We start from the raw sequence: 19,042 nt of genomic DNA on the forward strand, positions 1-19,042 counted from the left end.
GGAACTGAGCTTTGTTTACGCTTTTCACGTTTTGTTGTCATTCAAACTGAAGTTTCCATAAAGCCCCGTATAAGAAACGCAAGTTTCAGAAATGGATGAAGCAAAGGTACGCGAGGATGACATCAAAAATGTCGATGGAAAAGCCATTTCCAAAAGCGCCAACGACAAGAAGCTTCGAAAGATAAAACTCCAAGTAAAAACAAATAAATAATAATAGTAATACTAGAAGTTCTTTTATTATTTCGGGATGTGTTACATTCCGTTGTGCTGTATAATCCAGAGATTGGCGATTTCTGGCGACTTTTTTTTTCGGCGCCAAACATGTCCGACGACCCGACCAAAAGTCGCCAAGGCCGTTAGACACTGCGGACGCCGAAAAAAAAAAAATCGCCAGCATGGAAAACAATAATAAAAACCCATTCAAATATGAAAAATATGAAACACAAATGAAATATAATAGTATATTTAAATAAACAACGGTCATGCATGGTGTAAAAATAAGCATATTCTACGTAAAAAAAAATTAAAACCCGGACTATTTTCGGGTATTCAGATTCTTTTAAATAAATAACGGAAATTAAATAAAATAACGAATATTAATAAGAAAAATAAAGAAAAAGGATACATCTCTACCGGTCGACGAAAATGTAATCCTAATGCTCGGAACGAAAAACACTAAATGACTATTCAAACATTTGAAAAGACACGTTAAAAACAACTAACGAAAGGTAATCACATTGGGAATAATCCAAGACAACGACGCTACTGCACGAAGGGAAAAAACGCTGCTATCCGTTTGAATCGCCCGCGCTTTAATGCCGCCATCTATAATGGATGGGTAATGGAAGCTACCGAGGAACAATCTAGAACAATGACAACCCGGCAAAGCAAGTGAGAGCCCGATCGGCATAACTGAGAGCGCCGGCGTTGGCGACTTATAGCGCCCTTGGCGATCTGGATTATATTGGATTTGGCAGTCTGGATTATACAGCATCTGTTCCCCGTTCGCTCGCCTTTAGCGAGAATAGATTACCTTTCACCATGTTACAGTTGAATCCCAATTAACGGTCACCTCTCTTTTGTGGACACGTCTATTGTTTTTCGTCCCCACGGGTGTCCGCAAAAGGGGTTTTATTTTTATCTTGAGCATATAAATATCAAGCAGAGTAGCGCGCGTGTGTGTGTGTGTTGGGGCGAAACCCAGAGGGCTCAGCTCATGAGGGCCCAATTACAGCTCAGGGCGGCGAATTTGAAAAAGGAGTGGTCAAGGGCAAAAAGAGTTCCCAAAGAATTTTCAAGCACGTGAGTGACAAAAAGTGATCTAGGCAGCAAGGGACCAGGTCGGTGCGTGACTATAAGAATGACCTAGACAGTTTGCAAACATTTGAATGACCAAAAGAGTGATTCTTGAGAGCAACTGACTGGGTCGGCAAGTGACCTAGAGAGTGCACAAGCATGTAAATGATCTAGAACGTGAGTGACCAGGTCAGCGAATGACCTAAAGAGTCACCCAGAGAGAGAAACCAGGTCAGTGAGTTACAAAAAGAGTGACTTAGAGAGCAAGGAACCAGTCACTGAGCGACCAAAAGAGTGATCTAGAATGCGAAAAAGCTAGAGATTTTCAGCTCTAGTTATAGTGCTGCTGTGTTGGTTGAGTGGTCATAGTGAGTGACGGACTCGCATCGCGAGGACCTGGGTTTGAACCCCACCATTGCCGCAGTGGTGGTCGGCTGAAGTTTGTTTTTTGTGGTTCCCAACTTCTAAGCACAAATGCAAGCTGATCTCTCTGTTAAAAAGTCTTACCACAGAGCTACAGGCCAGCAACGCTACAATTATTCAATCGTTACACTTTACTCATAGTTAGAAAATTGACATCAGATGGCAGCACTACACATAATAAGGAATATACAGTAAAATACCTCGTGTTATGTTCACAACATGTACACGCACATTCCAATATGTACCAATTTGTTAGAAATTCTGAAGAGGAATGTGAACGAGGTGCACATATGGTTTAGTAGTAATACAAATACAAATACAAATACAACGCCACAACAGGCAAAATGCCCAACGAGGTGGCTGATAAAAAGATGTCCATAAAAATATGGTTGTCATATGTTTCAAAAATACAGCAACCCAATTAAAAATGCAATTAACACAAATTACAAACAATATATACACATGATAAAATATTATACGATGCCCATAAAGATTACTTATGGTTGTCTTATTCTAAGAATGGATAGCTTCTCGATTTACCCCAACATGTTTATCGTATTTCTTTTTAAACGTGTCAATTGTGTTACAATTTACTACCTCCGGGGGTAAGCTATTCCATTTATTAACAACCCTATTGGAGAAAAATTCCCTGCGACACCATAACCTTGCATTGTCCCTCACCAATCGATACTGGTGTCCCCTTGTAAAAGCAGTCGATTGGCGGTGTACTAAAAGTTCATGGTCCATCCTATCCATCCCATTGAAAATTTTGACCACTTCGATCATATCTCCTCTGTTAATGGTACCAAATGCGCAGTTGTGTTGACATCGTACTGGATTCTCTTGATGAAAATCCAGGTTAGAACCTTGCTAGCAACACAGCAATCATCACTGAAGTTGGTTTTCTGTAATGTCTAATTTTGAGGCGGAAATGTGAGCCAATCTTTCATTCGAATGAAAAGTCTCTCTGCAGAGAGCAGGCAACATAGTACTTACATAACATGAAAATTCAGGCATTTGCCATGTTCACTTCAAATTATGTGAAACAGTTTGTAGCACTACTACTACTACTCAACCGTTCATGCACCTTGTACACATTCCTCTACGTAATTTCTGATGAATCGGTTTATGTTGGAATATGTGTTTCTCTCTCTCTCTGAGTTATATGTGTGGCGTCCTAAAATATTTATTTTGTGAGAGTTGTGCTCATTTCATGCTCTTGCTGGTGTAGCCATCTGGTGTTCATATTTTGAAGTGAAGATGGTAAATGCTTGACTTTTCGGAAAAGCTGCTGTATGGTCCGCCCCTTGGCGATTTTTGTTTTCGGCACCAAAAATGTCTGATGGCCCGACGAAAAGTCGCCAAGACCGTCAGACACTTTGAATGCCAAAAAAAAGAATCATTAGCGTGCAAAACATAATAGAAACCACCAAGCATAATAATAGCAAAAATATCAGTATAAAAAAATAAAGGCCACATCCTTTCTTTAATAATGAATGGATCGGGGCATAAGGAGTTCCGGGCATGGAAGTTTCTCTGATTTCTGTCAAAATAAAAACAGTCGTTGAATAAATAAATATTCTATGTATTAAAAAATAAAGCCCAGACTTTTTTTTTAATAATAAACAGATCGGGGCATAATTAATTCTGGGTATGAAATTCTCTGGGTTCATTTTAAATAATAACCTGATAAGACAGAAGGCATGACAATGGATCAATAAGTAATAAATATAACGAAATAATAAAGGGTATGATAAATGCAACCTGACCGGTATATAATATTCCGAATGACTCGAGCTACAGGAGAAGGGAGGACTAATAATCCAAGAGGCACGCTAGAAATGGAACAACGGCTGTTTTGAATGTTTGAAAACACACAGTGAACGAAAGAAAAGTCCTGTTCGGCGAAGCTAGCACCACCTGGTATCACCCAGCAAAAACTGGAAATATGTTGAAAAATACTGCAACCCAGATCCCCATTATGACGGTTTTGGCGACTTTTCATGTAAGTATCATGTAGGTCTGCTTGCTCTCTGCTGGAAAGACTTTTCAAATGAAAGATCAGTTCGCAGTTGCGCCTCAAAGTTAGGAAACTGCAAGAAATCAACTTCAGCCAACCACCACTGTGTGGCAAACAGGGTTCAAACCTGGATCCCCAGTATTAGAGTCCAGCATCATGACCACACAACTGTACAGCGGCTGATGGCAGCATTAGCAGAACATGAAACAAGCACAACTCTTACAACATAAACATGTTAGGGGCAGCACACATGCCCTCACTTCTGGTATGTACTGATTCATTAGAAGTTTTGCATAGGAATGTATATGAGGTGCATTTACGGTCAAGTAGAAGTAGTCTGTAAATAGTGTTAAAAACTGATGGTCAATTAAGGACAAGCTTCAGAACAGGTTGTTTTTTTTCTTTTCCAGATGGAATTTTATTTCAGTGACGCAAATTTGCAGAAAGATGGGCTTCTTCGACGATTGACTGAGCAGGAAGTTGATGGATGTAAGTTGTAATTTCTAATTTAGAAAAATAAAACGGAGTTCATTGTTGTCCTATTGTACTTATTTTTTCTTTATTCTTGTTATATTTCACTTTGTAAGCATAGGCAAAGATAGACTTGGAAGTGTAGGGGCACAATGATGACGATGGCAATTCATATATACATACATACATACATACATTAGATCAGTCGACTCCACCTTTGACTCTGGGGGGGGGGGGCAATGCCCCCCCCCCCGTATCTCTGCCTATGTTTGTAAAATATTTTGAGGGCTCCCACTTGTCCTACTTTTCGGTAAAATGTCATACTATCGTCCTATTTTTTGTTTTATGTCATTGTTTGATTAGTCATTAAAAACTTCTGTCTGGAGGGAAAAAATAATTTTGTATTTACTGCTTCATGGTCTTGGACAATAACTAGTATTTATCATTCGAAATAATTTGTGCATATTTTGTGTATAGATGTAACAACAGTTTGCATAACAAAGCAGTTGGATATATAGGCCTATTCTAGGTTTCATGATTCTGATGCTACCCAATTGTCTTCTGTATTTTTAGGACATGCAGAGGCCTAAAAAATGTTTACTAAGCTCTGCAATGAGCTAGAAATGAAAGTGCTTCATTTGTCAAAAACGATGGCACTGGCATTGAACAGTAAAATGTAAACAAATCCCTTTAAAAAAAGGATGGAGAACACAGTAAAACCATCCAGTTGACCTTGACATGTTTGCATTGAATCTTGTAATTTATACATTTTGAACTGTGGTTTTGGAAGTGGTTTCGAAGGAGCATCATTCTTAAAAACCTATGTCTTCGTAATTTTCTGTGCATTGAGGAAGAGAGTTGACAGACTAGTTTTTGGAAGATTCCTCGAAAAAAAGAATGTAACATATTGTATGAGGAGAGAGAAAAAAAAGAATTATCTGTGGTTGCTAGTATGCTGTTTTGGCCAAAAATTATTTTTGTTATGAAGTTTTTGCTTTGGCTCGAGTCGATCTTATAGGATACTGAAGAATTGCTATGAAAAAAAACTTGATTTTAAATTTTTTTGAAAGAATAACACTGAATAAAAGTGTTTTTGGTTTTTGAGTGTTTTTTGTTTTTTAAATCTTGCCATGATTATGTTGTCTGGGGGGGGGGGGTACTCCACTTGCCCTATTTTTTTCTAATTCTTTTTGAGCGGATAAGTCCTGCATTTCTCATTTTTTCTAAATTTGGCTTCTCATTTCGAACTCTCAAACCGATATAATCACCATGAAATATTCTTAACAGCAGATTTTTACTTCATTCATTCTCATTAAATTTTTTGGGGTCCGTAGGTGTATTTTGTTAAAGGCCTTCAGGTACCTCAGATGTTTGTGTATGCACTCTATTGGCATCTTGGTGATTTTTTTGCAGGAGAAAAGGGCATTATTTAGTCCTATTTTTACATACTCTCTGAGGATGCCCATTCCCTTGGATAAGATCATAAACTACCATCCCTAGATGGTCTTTTTTGGGAAGTGGACTGTTGTTTTTTTTTACACTCATTTGTGATAATTCTTTCGTTTTCCATTGAACAGATTCTGTGCATCTTTTCCTTCTATGAAGGAAAATAATATTGTAAAGAAATGAAGTTTTTGCCCATTAATGATGGATTTGTTGTTTTCAAACAAGGTTATGAAGCTCTTTCATTAAAAATTTCAGATGCTCTTAAATAGGATTTTCTTTCCTTTTAAGATATAATCCTTTTTCCTTATTCAGAAATTGGGAGTTATAATGGAACTGTCTAATATGCACTAGGAATTATGGTACTTTTATATAATGTACGGTACATTCCATAGATTTCCTTGTGAAAATCTTCCATCTGAGGAACTGTGAATTTAAGGCAGTGGACAGTGTAAATACATAACATGAATATTAAGTCGTTTTTCAAAACTCAAATCCAAAATTGTTGATCAAGCATTCAAAGTAAACTTTTCAATGAGCTCAAAAGTATTATCAGATTTAATTTGGTATAAAAATATATTTCCCAAATGACCATAACAGAGTGCGCATTTTAAAATGGGAAAAATTTCGGGACATGAACAAAAAAAATAGTTTTCTATAAGAAAAAAAAATATTTTTCACAATTTTATTGTCAGTTTTATTCATCCATGGTGCATATATGCAACACGATTCCAATTGAAAAAAAATTCCAGATTAGCACCAAGTGTCTTTGTTTAACACTTTTTTTCTCAAGCTGGGACAGCCTGATTTTGAGGTTTTGCTACAAAGGATGATTTAAAAAAAAAATTAGATACCATCTGAAACAAATTAAGAAATGTCATATGACAGAAAATTGAGTGAAAGAACCGGAAAAAAAATTAAAATTACTACCAGAGTGCTCTGAAATTTTGTAAAGCAAAATTATAAAGTCTTAGAGAAATGGTTTGTACATTTTTTTTGGGAATGGCCCATATATGCGACTGTATATTATAAGGGTATTTTCATCATATATTTATTTTTCCCTCCATAGCTGTAGATTTGAATATCTTCATGACGTTTAATAGGATACAAATGCTTACCAACAACTTGGAGGATGTTAAAAAAGCAGTTACTTATTCTAATGCTTTAAAGGTATGTATTTGATTTGTTTAGTTCAATGGTTAAATGGTCATTACTTTTTTTTTTCTTTTTATTGTATTAATTTCCATCAAAGCATTATTGGGAGGAAATTCATAGTTGAACCTTGTAGTACCAACCCCACTTAGGACCATAAATTTTTTGCGAACAAATCTTTCATACACAGGGATTACAATAGAACTGACAGTTATCTGATATGATGTCAAATTCATTAAAGTGCCAGAATTATGTAAAGAAAAATGGTGGCATTAAATTAGAGTGTACACACACACACAGGGTCTTGTGAAAAGATGTGTCCGTACAAGGAGTTGAAACCCGCATTGTGCCAATGATTTCTTTTTGTCATGGGATGGATGCTTGGAAATGAATCATGAAGGCACCAGAGGGTGTAGTAAGCACTTTCTCCACTAACATAAAAACACCCTTTCATTTCATATTTGACTGTTTACTCCTTAGCAAAAGATTATTATCTCTAGGGATTCTAGATAACTATAATAAAATTTGCTGATTTTTTTTAGAGTTACAAATAAGGAAGTAAGAATGATGTTTTTACAAAGGTTTTTTTTTTTTAACAACTGGCTGTTGCGAAGATATATTTCGGAAAGAGAGAAAATGCAACTGCCCCTGCGGGGAATCGAACCCACGTCCTTTCACTTTCCGGATGAACGCCCTAGACCACTAGACTACAGAGGCACAGAATCTCTCAATCTTTCCTTGGAGCTCGTGTACACTGAAAGGGACCATACATGGACGGCCGGACCAGACTCAGGCCAAGCTCACGTCTGCTGACGCTGATTGAAAGATTCTGTGTCTCTGTAGTCTAGTGGTGTAGGGCGTTCACCTGGAAAGTGAAAGGACGTGGGTTCGATTCCCCGCAGAAGCAGTTGAATTTTATCTCTTTCCGAAATGTATCTTCGTATCTTCGCAACAGCCAGTTGTTAAAAACCTTCGTATGGTAGCGCAGAGTGACATCATCCTTGTATGATGTTTTTATCCTAGCAAAATGGATGCTTGCTGTGTTTGTTTTCCCCACCCTTGTATTCAATGACAAAAAATGATTGCCTTGGTGGGTTATACCATCTCCAAGACTGCCCTTACCAGCCATGGGGCCCAGTGCAAAAATAACAGCCAAGGGCCCCTTAGTTTCAATTTTCTTCTGTGAAAGAGGGGAATCAAAAATATTTGAAAAATGAAAATCATAGAAACTCAGAATAAATGCAAAAAATAATTCCAGAATTGGGGAAAATTCAGAACAAATAAAAGAAATAGTTGGAGAATTGATGAAAATTCAAAATTCCACAATTGAATGAAAGGTCAGAATTCCGGAATTGATGAAAGTTGTAATTTACTAAAAAAACTGTTTCAGACATTGTGGAAATTGAGAGTTTTAAAAAGAAGTAATTCTAGAATTATTTCTTTCTAGATGAAAATGCATAAAAAAAATTCCAGAATTATTTTTTTTCTAGATCTGAATGCAGGTTTACAGAATTGATGAAAATTCATAACTTACGAAAAAAATTATTGTTACTGTAAATGGGGGGGGGGGGGGAATCGCAAAAATGCAGGGCCTGTGCGACAGCGCCTGTTGCACATTTCTAAGAACAGCTCTGACCACCTCATAAAGTTTATTCCTTTTGTTCTGTTAAGCACCCAGTGTAATTAATTTGAGAAAAATAATGGTGATTTATTTCACTAAATTAAATTTTCATTTTCGATCAAAAATGCAATTTACAATTACATAAAAACAGTAGCATTGTTTGCAACCCTTTTTTTTCATGCGTCATCTTGTTTATAGAAACTTGAAAACTTGATATATTGTGATTCTTCCTAAAATTTGTTTTTTTTATATACTTTTAAATCTACAATACATACATATATTTATGTCTGACAGTTTATGTCAAGTCATTTGTAGAATTTTTTTTCATAATTTTCAGTTGGTCGATAATAGGATGAGGGTGTGTAGAAATACTAAATTTGTTCCAATGGAAGAGAAAGATATCGACGAGCGTACTATCTATGTGGAACGCATACCACCTCATGTAGATGACACATTTGTAAGGCACATATTTAAAAAATTTGGTCCTATTAGGTATGTTGGTCTACCTCGATTCAGGAAATCACATAAACTCAAAGGATTCGCTTTTGTGGAATTCGAGCTTGTTGAAAGTGTTCAGAAGGCTTGTGAGGTAATTTTATTTTACTTTTATTAGTTTTTTACACACTCTTTATGTTGATAAATTTGAATATTGGATGTTTGTTTTAGAATTGAATACGCAATAAATAAATTGCAAAATCTTATGATAATTATAGCATTAATTTAATATTTTTATTCAACATTATTCATAGTTCTATAAAGTGCAAGAACAAGAAGAGAAAGAAAATGAACAAAATGAAGAAATGAAAAAGCCTGAAGGTGACAATATATGATTGAATTACTAACTTGTATGATTTCATTAGAAAATTATACAGTTGGACCTTGGTATAACAAACTCTAATTTAACCCTTAACAGGTGTTGTGAGAATTCTGTGCATAACTGGTGTCATGGTGCCATTTTGTCCCCCAACAAGTATCGATGCATTTTAAAAATTAATACAAAGAGTTTTCATAAAAGCAATGGGCTTTTACATGACTCCATTCATCGATTAATTAAGTCACTAAATAATCTTTCAATTTTTAATTATTTTCTCAAAATTGTGTTACCAAGACACATTTAAAAGAAATAGAGGGATGCATGACTTGTGTAGTTTTTTTTGTTAAATTACGTATTTAATTTTTTGAACGCAATTTCACTATTAAAAAATGTATATGTATAAAATATATTCAGAAAATAAAATTTACAAATTCCAATAATATTTACCATATTTTCACATGCATCACAAAGTTAGTCTTATACAAAATTGAAAACACAATCCTTGCAAACAACGCCATGACATGTTGAGCACACAAATCTTACGTGCGATTCACTAACAGCACTGCTCTCATGCTCAACCACGGATATATAATATTGAAATTTTAATTCCAAATCATTATTGAAATAACTCTGATGTTCTTTTGAGACACTATTCTGATCTGAACACTTCGGCCATCAGTCAAAAAAGCCTTATGCAAGTGGTGTGGTGGGGTCATTTTGTCCCACAAGGAAACTTTGGGAACGGGTAGGCACACCTACAATCCTCTCACAGCACAGCGGTTGAAAAAATTATTTTGTTTAGTTAACAATACTGTTAGAGAGCATCGTAGCCTATGTAGAATTTTCACCATATAACAAATTCACATTTATATATGATTTCGATCTATTCAGTTTTTTGACTTCATGGTTTTTTATAAATGGTATATTTCCACCATCATCAACAATTTATTGAACATAAACAAAGCTGTCACATACTGATATGCGAGGATCCGGGTTCGAACCCCACAGTGTTGGTCGGCTGAAGTTGGTTTTCTGTGGTTCCCAACTTCAAGGCGTGAATGCAAGCCGATCTCCCCGTTAAAAAGTCTCGCCACAGAGAGCAACAGGCTACAACGTTACAAATATTCAATCATTACACTTCACTCACAATTTGAAGTATAGATGGCACAGCACTGAAATATCATACACAACACTAGCTACACACTCAGACTGTTAGGTGTACACACACACTCACTTTGTTCCAGACTCTGCCACGAAGCTGGCCTGGAAGAGATCTCGGCAACGGGATAAGTCCGGTGGCAGGGACCCTGGCGTTCATTCATTGTCACATACTGATTTTAATTCAATGGAATTTCAGAAAACACAGGCTTGAATTTGTTCTGTGAGAAGCCTCAGGTAGTTTCCAGTCCCAAAAGGTTTGATGAGAATCATACGTTCTTTCCATTTTAAATATTTGATCTTCTTAATGGTATTACAATTTTACTACTCTACTTGGCCTTGCAGCTATTCATACACAAAATGTAGGATGGGAACAACTGGTTGAAATGATCTGCGGTCCCAAGTTTAGTCTGAAGAGAAGATGGCATCTATCGTATCATGTTGAAAGTCTACTTGCTGTCTGTAGAGAGACTTTTTCTGAATATAAGATCAGCAAATGCATTAACACTGCATAATGAAAATTGAGATTTGCTACAAATTAATTCAATTAAAAAGTTTCCATGTTTTTCAATCAAAAGTTTAGCATCATGTTTACTGATAATTTTTCAAAATAAGATATGATAAGTGTATGTAACAAAACTGATATTGGTACAGTAGTTTGTTACAAACAAATATGCATACTCATGATATAAAACGAATTATTTTATTCATGTAGGTAAAAAGAGGAAAAGTTCTGAGTCTCATAATCAGCAAAGAACCATTAAAAAGAGGAGAAGAAGTGAAAGTGAAAAAACACCTGAGAAGGTATGGTCAGTTTTAATGAATGAGTTGTATTGATCTCAATTTTTAAAAGTAATGAACACACATGTTCACATAAATAGCATGAGGGTAAGTTAGGAACTTCAGCTGTGAGTGGAAAGGGCTAAAAAGAAACACAGAAAAAATTTACAGTAATACCTCTGCTTAACCCTGTAAGCGGTTTTTAAATTTTCCTTGATCTACATCATAATTGCCACAGGGGAAATCACTAAGACCCTCTACAAAATGCCACATGTTTTTTCAGGAAAAATACTTTTTTCTGATTTCATGCAAGTGATAATGACTTCCCCCAACTCTCTCCCCCTCAAACTATAATTTGAAATTTAAAAAAAAAAACCCCAAGGAAGCTATAAATAGTCTATTATTTATAATGTACATATTTTTTTAAGGACACAAGATATCTCATAATTGCCGCAATACAAGGTATCAAGTTAGGCAAGATGTTTCATCAATGCAAGGGTTAAAAAGATTTTTTATTTTTCAGCCTTTGCTAATAAATGATTTATTGTATGTGGATTCTCTTGCTAACATAAAGAATGAGGGTTATGAGCTGAATTTTCTCACCTATAATAATCTGAATTACTTGCACTCAGGCCCAATTAATTTATATCAGCCTTGGAATCACTTTCCAGATATACCTCTGATTCTCGTTTCTGAAAACTTTCAAACTTTCTTCATGTAAAATGAAAGATCGGGCTAAGTGAAGAATTAAATGCATTTAAGAACATAAAGAAACCTAGACTTGAATGTTTTCAATGCACACTGTTGATCAGACTTAGGATCAAACAGAATGATCTGAACATTCTGTAGCTTATTTGCTCCATCTGCGTGTCTAAGTCAGATAAATGAGTTGATCACATTGCACAGGAGGATACCTGTGAACCTGACTGAGTTGTGTACTTAGTGTGAAATAAAAAGATCTTCAATTTTTTCTGTTTTTATTTAAAATTTTCCTTTATCTAGTTGTGAAGTTTCATCTCAGCTTTTATCCCAATTTTTTATTTTTTATACAGTGCTTCATGGAACTTATCTTTAAATTTTGGACAGTACCCTAGAATAAATTAAACAATGCTCCATTGAAACTTCAGGAAATCACTTTTTCACTGAAGAATGTAATGCTAGAATGAATTATCTTCATTAGCCTCAGGTATCACTGTATTCCAATTTTCAGTAAATTTCACTTTAACCAAGTTCATTAGAAGCATTGGTTGGCTGAGTTGATGTTTAATTAAAACGAACCAAATGGATCAGCTTGAAGAACGTTTCCAGTGTTCCAGCCAATTTTTCAGATCTCTCAGGAAAACACCATATAATGTAATTTGATCATAAATTGGCAATATATTTTGAGAATTGGTGTTATTCTCAGTCTCTCTCATCACATTGAAATCTGGTCGCTCTATGTTTAGGCATGTTTGCACAGAGATAGTAAAATTCTTGCATTGAAATAGTATGCTTCAAATTTGGTTAAAATCTAAAAAAGGTATCATCTTGATATTTCTTTTCTACTGCAGCCATTGTTTTATTTTCCAGGAATCGAGGAAAGTTGATTTGAATACCAGATCAGGTAGGAAATTTGTTTAACTTATATCAAGATCTTTTAAAAGTAAATTTGAATCTTGCTGAATGCATGTTTTTTCTTTCTAAAATATTTCCTTATATATACTGTAGGAGTCAGCAGGACACACCACAAGCATGAAAAACATTCTTGTAAGAAGAGGAAAAGAATGAGTAGCGAGAGTGAAAAGATGCCTAAAAAGGCTAAGACATCCTCTGTATCCACAGATTCGATAAAAAACCATACAACCAAAAAAGAACCAGATAGTTCTTCTGCTGATGAAGGAAATATTTCTTCACTTGTCTCGCAAAATGAAAAACCCATTGTGGAAGATAAACTTGGGAATTCTTCCATTGAAGAAAACACATCTGTGACAATGAAAAATGAAGGTTCAACTCCAAAGAGCGAAACTTTCATCATGGAGACAGCCACAGAGGTGAACCCAGACGGAATTGAAAATTCGAAAAAATATGTGAAAGTTGAAGTCAAGCAGGAAAACAATCAGGTGATTATATATTACTAATATTTTGTTGATTGTCACAATGATTTTCAGGACTGCACAAGCCTAATTAATATTTACCATAGGGTAAAATCTATCGCCTACTATTTTATTTCTCCCCCCCAGAGAGAGAATGAGTGTGTGTGTGTGGGGGGGGGGGGCGGGGGTTTCAAAAAAATTATAAATTTAAGAAATTTTTTTGCCATTTATGAAATATAGAATACTGTAAAACCTTGCAATAGCAATACTCGATATAACAAATCCCTCTACAACAACATTATTTTCATATCTGTTTGAAATCGCCTATACCTTAATGTTAATACTTCTCAATACAACAATATGTCATTTATTAAGATGAATTCCTCTGACGATATTTTTTAGGAGATTTTAAAACTGCTGGAACAATATTTTATATATTTCTTGCAAAATCACTTTCAATACACTGTATTCCCCTGCATTATTAGTCAGCATGCCATGAAACATTGAGGAAGACCAGCATGCCAATGAAATTGGAATTACAGATTCTTGAAAAATTCTTAAATATCTATTTACAAAAATCCTCTCAGAATTGGCTGAATGCATACTGCAATCCATATAAACCTCACTTTTCCCTCCATGCCGGGAACAGACCGAACCCCAACATTAAAAAATCTGGTGTCCCCCAAGCTATACATGCCGGCTAATTCGGGGGAATACTGTGTTTTTAAGTTCATCACCAGATTTTTTTTGTTTCATATCTATATTTTGCGCTATCTACCCTCTGTAAGTGTTAATGAAGTTGCCATGAAGCTACTTTCTGTGTAGTACACAAAAGCATTGTGCTGTAAATCGCTTTACATTGCATAGCTGCCAACTTTGAAGAATGAGTTAGGGAGCTTTTTTGCATGTATTCCAAATGCTGTTCAAATAAATATAAAAAAAAAAAGATTTTGGAAAAACACTGTAGGGAATTTTCATTAAAAGGTATAATTGTAGGGATTTTCACCTTTGCAAAAATGTGATGCCATGCAAGTCATCTCCAATTAGTGCCAAGTTGTTAATCAGTAGGTTAATTGCCTGTCATTACTACTCTCAAATGAAATCTTGCCAACCAAAAAACCGCTATCTGTTCCAAAATAGGACTCATTTTTGAAGCACATAGAAATTACACATACATCTTGCCAATTTCTGATGTCAAAAGGCTTTATTTACACTGGCAGTTTTGGATGCATCTGAAAATCAAATTCAGGTCTAACAATCACAGTTGGATTTTGGGTGGTATGAGAATTTTTTGGGGGGTCCGGGAGATAGCGTAGAATTTTAGGCGCCTCCCAGAAAATACAGGAGACTTAGCAGCTATGACATTGTGAAGCAACTGAATTTTATTAATCAACCAATTAATTAAAATATTTTGTTGCAAATAAATATTTAATTGCAAATTTTATATGGTGGTACTAACATTGCCAATTCAGAAGAGATGCCAGCAACAGCATGAATTTAGCAGCGACTGATGACATTGCTACCTCTTGATATAATGATAACTCATCTGCAAGGATATTTTTTCTTAGTCGACAGTATCGTTATATCAACGTTTATATAATCACGAATATAAACCATTCAATTGTGGTGTTGTACATGATGGACTCCACTGGACACTGATGGAAATTCAGTGTTTATTTTTGCCTAGTTAGTCATTTATATGATGTATAAGTTTTTCGTGTTTTAAATGAATTTGGATAAGACACGATAAATCAGTAGATCTGATTTAATTTATTTAATTAGTTGAGATACTAGTGTATTGGAATTGCTGAGAATATGACCTAAATTTATGTATCTCTATGCAGGAGCCTGAAGCTAAAGTCGCCACAGATGAAGATTGTCTAAAAACAGATAGCCATGAAAAAAAGAAAAGAAAACGACATAAGAAATCAGATGGGAAATTGAAATTCCGTGTTATGCCTAAGTAAGTTAAGAATGAAAAATCAAGAAAAACCTCTTTGAAATGTACTCTATGCAATTTTGTGGAAAAAATATATACGGTGGAAAAGAGTTTCCAAATCTAAATTACAGTAAAAGCCCTTTATAGCGGCAGCTCACAATCCCAGGAAAAAGTGTCCTGATAAAGAATTTCTTGTTATAAGCAAATTTTAGAAGTTTTTTTTTCTGTCAGAGGTATAACTTTTTCATTTTTATACCTGTATTATAATTTTCATTTGAATCATTTCATTCTGACATTAGCAAAATGAACATGATTGCAATCGGGAATTCAGATTTTGGCTCACAACAGTTGATTCTCTTAAGCATTTTTGCATAGAATTTTGTATTCCCAAAACAATTTGGCAGACAAATAGAACTATTGTGATTCTTATCTCTTTTGCTTAATTCCATGACTTCATGGACTATTAAAAATCTTTCTGTGAAAAATGTTTTTAACATGATTTTTCAATCTGTTCGAAAACTATGAAATTTCTAGTCAAATGGCAGTGAAAGATGACAGTGGTCTGTCAGTCACCATATGTGATAATACAGTAGTCTCGAAATGGATGGGACAGAGACCGCCTCAGATTTTAATGTTTTAAATGTTGGTTTTACTTTAAAAATAAGACAAAAAAGCACTAGAATATTTACTGTATTTTTAATTCTTGAATAAGATAGATATAGATGCCATACGATGTGTTTAAAAAAAAATGGGGAATGTGAAAAGGACATGAAAATATGAGTTATTGAGAAGAGTTAGGGATGGGATTGATGGTGAACTACACTGATAGCTTTCGGCTGCCTTTCCAGTGATTTTGCGTAAGTAATTAGGAGGGAGAATGCCATTGTGCATCACTACAAAGAAAATGGTCAAACTTACTCTTCTTTCTCAATGACCCCCGAAGAGTTAAAATGGTCTATGTCCATTCAACTATTTTAATCATAATAGGGCTGAGGACAGAGTTCCTTTCAGACTGAAATTACTCTACTACTTAAGTACCAGGTAGTGTTCCTGGGAAAAAAAAGAAATTGGGTTCTTGGAGAGGGGGGGGGGGGAGAAAGAAAGAAAGGATCTCAAAAAAAGGAAATTCAAAAATTTTCAGTGCCTTGGATTATCCGGAAACTCAAACTTTTGGGGCTTGAATTTTTGAGACACTATTTTAGTTAAAGTGTGTGTTATGGTAAAGAATTTGCATACATCGGTTTGCTTTATCTAATGGCTGCATATGAAATGGACGATTTCAGTGACATCAAAGCTTCGCTCAAAGGCTTTCTGCTAGAAAGCTCTACTTATGTGGGTTCGATTCCCCACAAAGGCAGTTGAATTTTCTCTCTTTCTGAAATATATCTTCACAACAGCAAGTTGTTAAAAACCTTCAAAAACCTTTCTTTTGCAATCTATAAATTTTATTAACGTAATTTTGATTGATATTTTAATAAATGTGATATTATTTTCAATTTATGCAATTTTCACAATATTGCACATTGAAACTGATAGTACTTTGCTAGGTCGTCACTCCGCTTAAGCTGCCATAATTTTTCGATAACATGAGGTGATGACTTATTGAGGTTTTACTGTGTGTAAACCTCAATATATATACCAAACAGGAACGATTGGCTACTTTAAAATTTCATCAGAGCTGAGCAAATAACTGTCATGCGACAATGGTTAGTAAGTCTCAACATTGACTCTAAAATGCTTACTATGATTCCCAAACAACGTATATCAGACATGTTCATCTCTTTACAATGGCTTGTCACTTTTTCAATGCTGCCAGTATATGGAGAAAACCTGGGCAGCACCGTGTATTATAGCTGGTTTCAAATAATAATATTCTTTAAAATTAAAAATGTGTGTCACCAATTCATTAAAACACTTCAAACATATAAAAATTTTCATGTTTCTCTTACATCATGAATTGTGTTTTGCTCTTTAGAAGTGAGTGGAAAGCATATAGAAACACGTATCTTAATCTCCAGAGGAAAGCTCTTTCCCACATCAAGAAAATACTGATGCTGGACAGCCAACAGAAAAAAGATTGCAACGCGATGTTGAGTAACTGCACTAGCGAAACCGTTACTGACACAGGCAATCCTGGAGAGAAAAAAGGCTCAGACCTAGAGTTTCAGCCTAATATCATTGTGAAAGTTGTATTGATAGAATCCCCAGCTTCTGTGCATAGCCTTATTGTGAGTTTACACATCATTTTTACATCCTGTACATTCAAGTTTCACATGATTCATTTGTATTCTATGTGGCTTTATTTAATTTTTTTTTACAACTGTGTTTTTTATATATTTAGACAGATGTCAAATCATGTGGGGAAATAGCATTTGTAGATGCTTCAGATCCAAAAGAACTGTTTGTTCGATTTCGAACTCCAGATGCAGCCACGAAATGTTTGGAAGATGGAAAACTTGATTATTTTGGAACCTCTGAGCTGTTAACTGGTAATTCTTTTAAATTTAATCTTGTCATTTGAAGAAAAAATATTAAACCCAAGTCATTAATCCCCAGTGTTATTATAATCCTGCCGTCTTATAGGATCTTTTTTAATGCCTTAACAGCTGAATAAGATTAAATGATTCCTTCTTTTAATGCAATAACAGCTGAATTTTACTTCTCTGTACACACAATCCCTTTTCAAATAAGCTTTATTGAGTTGCTTGAGCTGAAGGTTACTAAATTTTGCAGTTGAGAAAACTATATCGACGGTCTTCAACCTTTTTCTAGTCACAAGCACTGCGTGTATACATCAAAATTAGAGCACCTTAAAGCATCAGCAAGTTTGACATACGAATGCATGAAATCAGGATGATTTCAATCCTAGAATACAATTTTTACAAGGAATTTAATTCGAATGTTGATCATGAGCATCGAGCACTCAGGGTAATTCAGGAAACAATAGGTTGAAAATGCCTGCTGTATATAATGCTGGGCTCCCACTTGTCCTACTTTTTTTACCAAATCCTATCAATAAAATTTGTGTAATTGATTTTAATTGAGGAGGGAATCATCAATATATTGCCAAGTAATACAAATGCAATAGATTGCAATTAAGGATTCTGCCAAAGAAGAAATTGTATCATTTTTAAGGTTATTTGTGGGGGGGGGGGGGGTGTATGTAGACCATTTGATTTATTAATTTTTCATTTGCTTAGTTTGAGGGTTCAACAAGTAGAGTAGTCATTGAAAAATTCTGTCTGGATGGGAACAATTTTTATATTTATTCACATACACATGGTCTTGGTCTCATCATTCAAAATTATGGTGCACATTTTTGTAATTTACATTTGCACTGTGCCTTTGAAAGAGCTTCACTCATAAAAAACAAGTCTTCATAATTTGCTGTGTGCATTATCAAAGAGAGTTGTGACACACTGGACTGTGGAACACTCCACAAAAAGAATGTAATTTATATTGTGAGGAGAGACAGAAAACAATTATCTGTGGTTGCTAGTACCCTGTTTTGGCGAAAAATTGTTTTTGTTGTCAAGTCAATTTGTCATTTTGCTTTTGCTCGAGTCAATCTTACAGGATACAGAAATAGTACTATGAATTTTTTTATTTTGAACTTATTAAAAAAATTTTGTTTTTAGTAATTTTTTATTATGCTATGATTATGTTGTCTGGGGGGGGGGGGAGGGATTACCCTACCCCATCTTACTTTTTCTAATTTTTTGAGTGGGAGCCCTGATAATGGCAATCATGAGAGAGAGATGTGCATGAAACAGTCTAGGCTCTTATTTTATGAGGTGTTTGTCAAAGGACATACATTTTATTTAACACATGTAACACTTTTTTTTTAATGCAT

At 35.0% G+C, this 19,042-nt stretch overlaps 1 protein-coding gene across 1 annotated transcript in view; it reads left to right on the top strand.

Moving 5' to 3' along the window:
• The window catches only part of Larp7 (La related protein 7), a 24,390-nt gene continuing 5,348 nt past the window's right edge, over window positions 1–19,042 (top strand). Inside the window, exons 1-11 of the mRNA XM_089250756.1 lie at window positions 1–193; window positions 4,150–4,228; window positions 6,723–6,823; window positions 8,764–9,015; window positions 9,176–9,242; window positions 11,114–11,202; window positions 12,748–12,781; window positions 12,886–13,277; window positions 15,095–15,213; window positions 17,165–17,417; window positions 17,531–17,678. Of these exons, the coding sequence (XP_089106882.1) occupies window positions 92–193; window positions 4,150–4,228; window positions 6,723–6,823; window positions 8,764–9,015; window positions 9,176–9,242; window positions 11,114–11,202; window positions 12,748–12,781; window positions 12,886–13,277; window positions 15,095–15,213; window positions 17,165–17,417; window positions 17,531–17,678 (1,636 nt within the window). The 5' untranslated portion in view covers window positions 1–91. The remainder of the gene's footprint in view (window positions 194–4,149; window positions 4,229–6,722; window positions 6,824–8,763; window positions 9,016–9,175; window positions 9,243–11,113; window positions 11,203–12,747; window positions 12,782–12,885; window positions 13,278–15,094; window positions 15,214–17,164; window positions 17,418–17,530; window positions 17,679–19,042) is intronic.

This window comes from Pholcus phalangioides, unplaced genomic scaffold (assembly GCF_987345545.1).
Source record: "Pholcus phalangioides strain wild (caught in Gottingen) unplaced genomic scaffold, Ppha-v1.0 ptg000024l_1, whole genome shotgun sequence".
NCBI classification, from domain to species: domain Eukaryota; kingdom Metazoa; phylum Arthropoda; class Arachnida; order Araneae; family Pholcidae; genus Pholcus; species Pholcus phalangioides.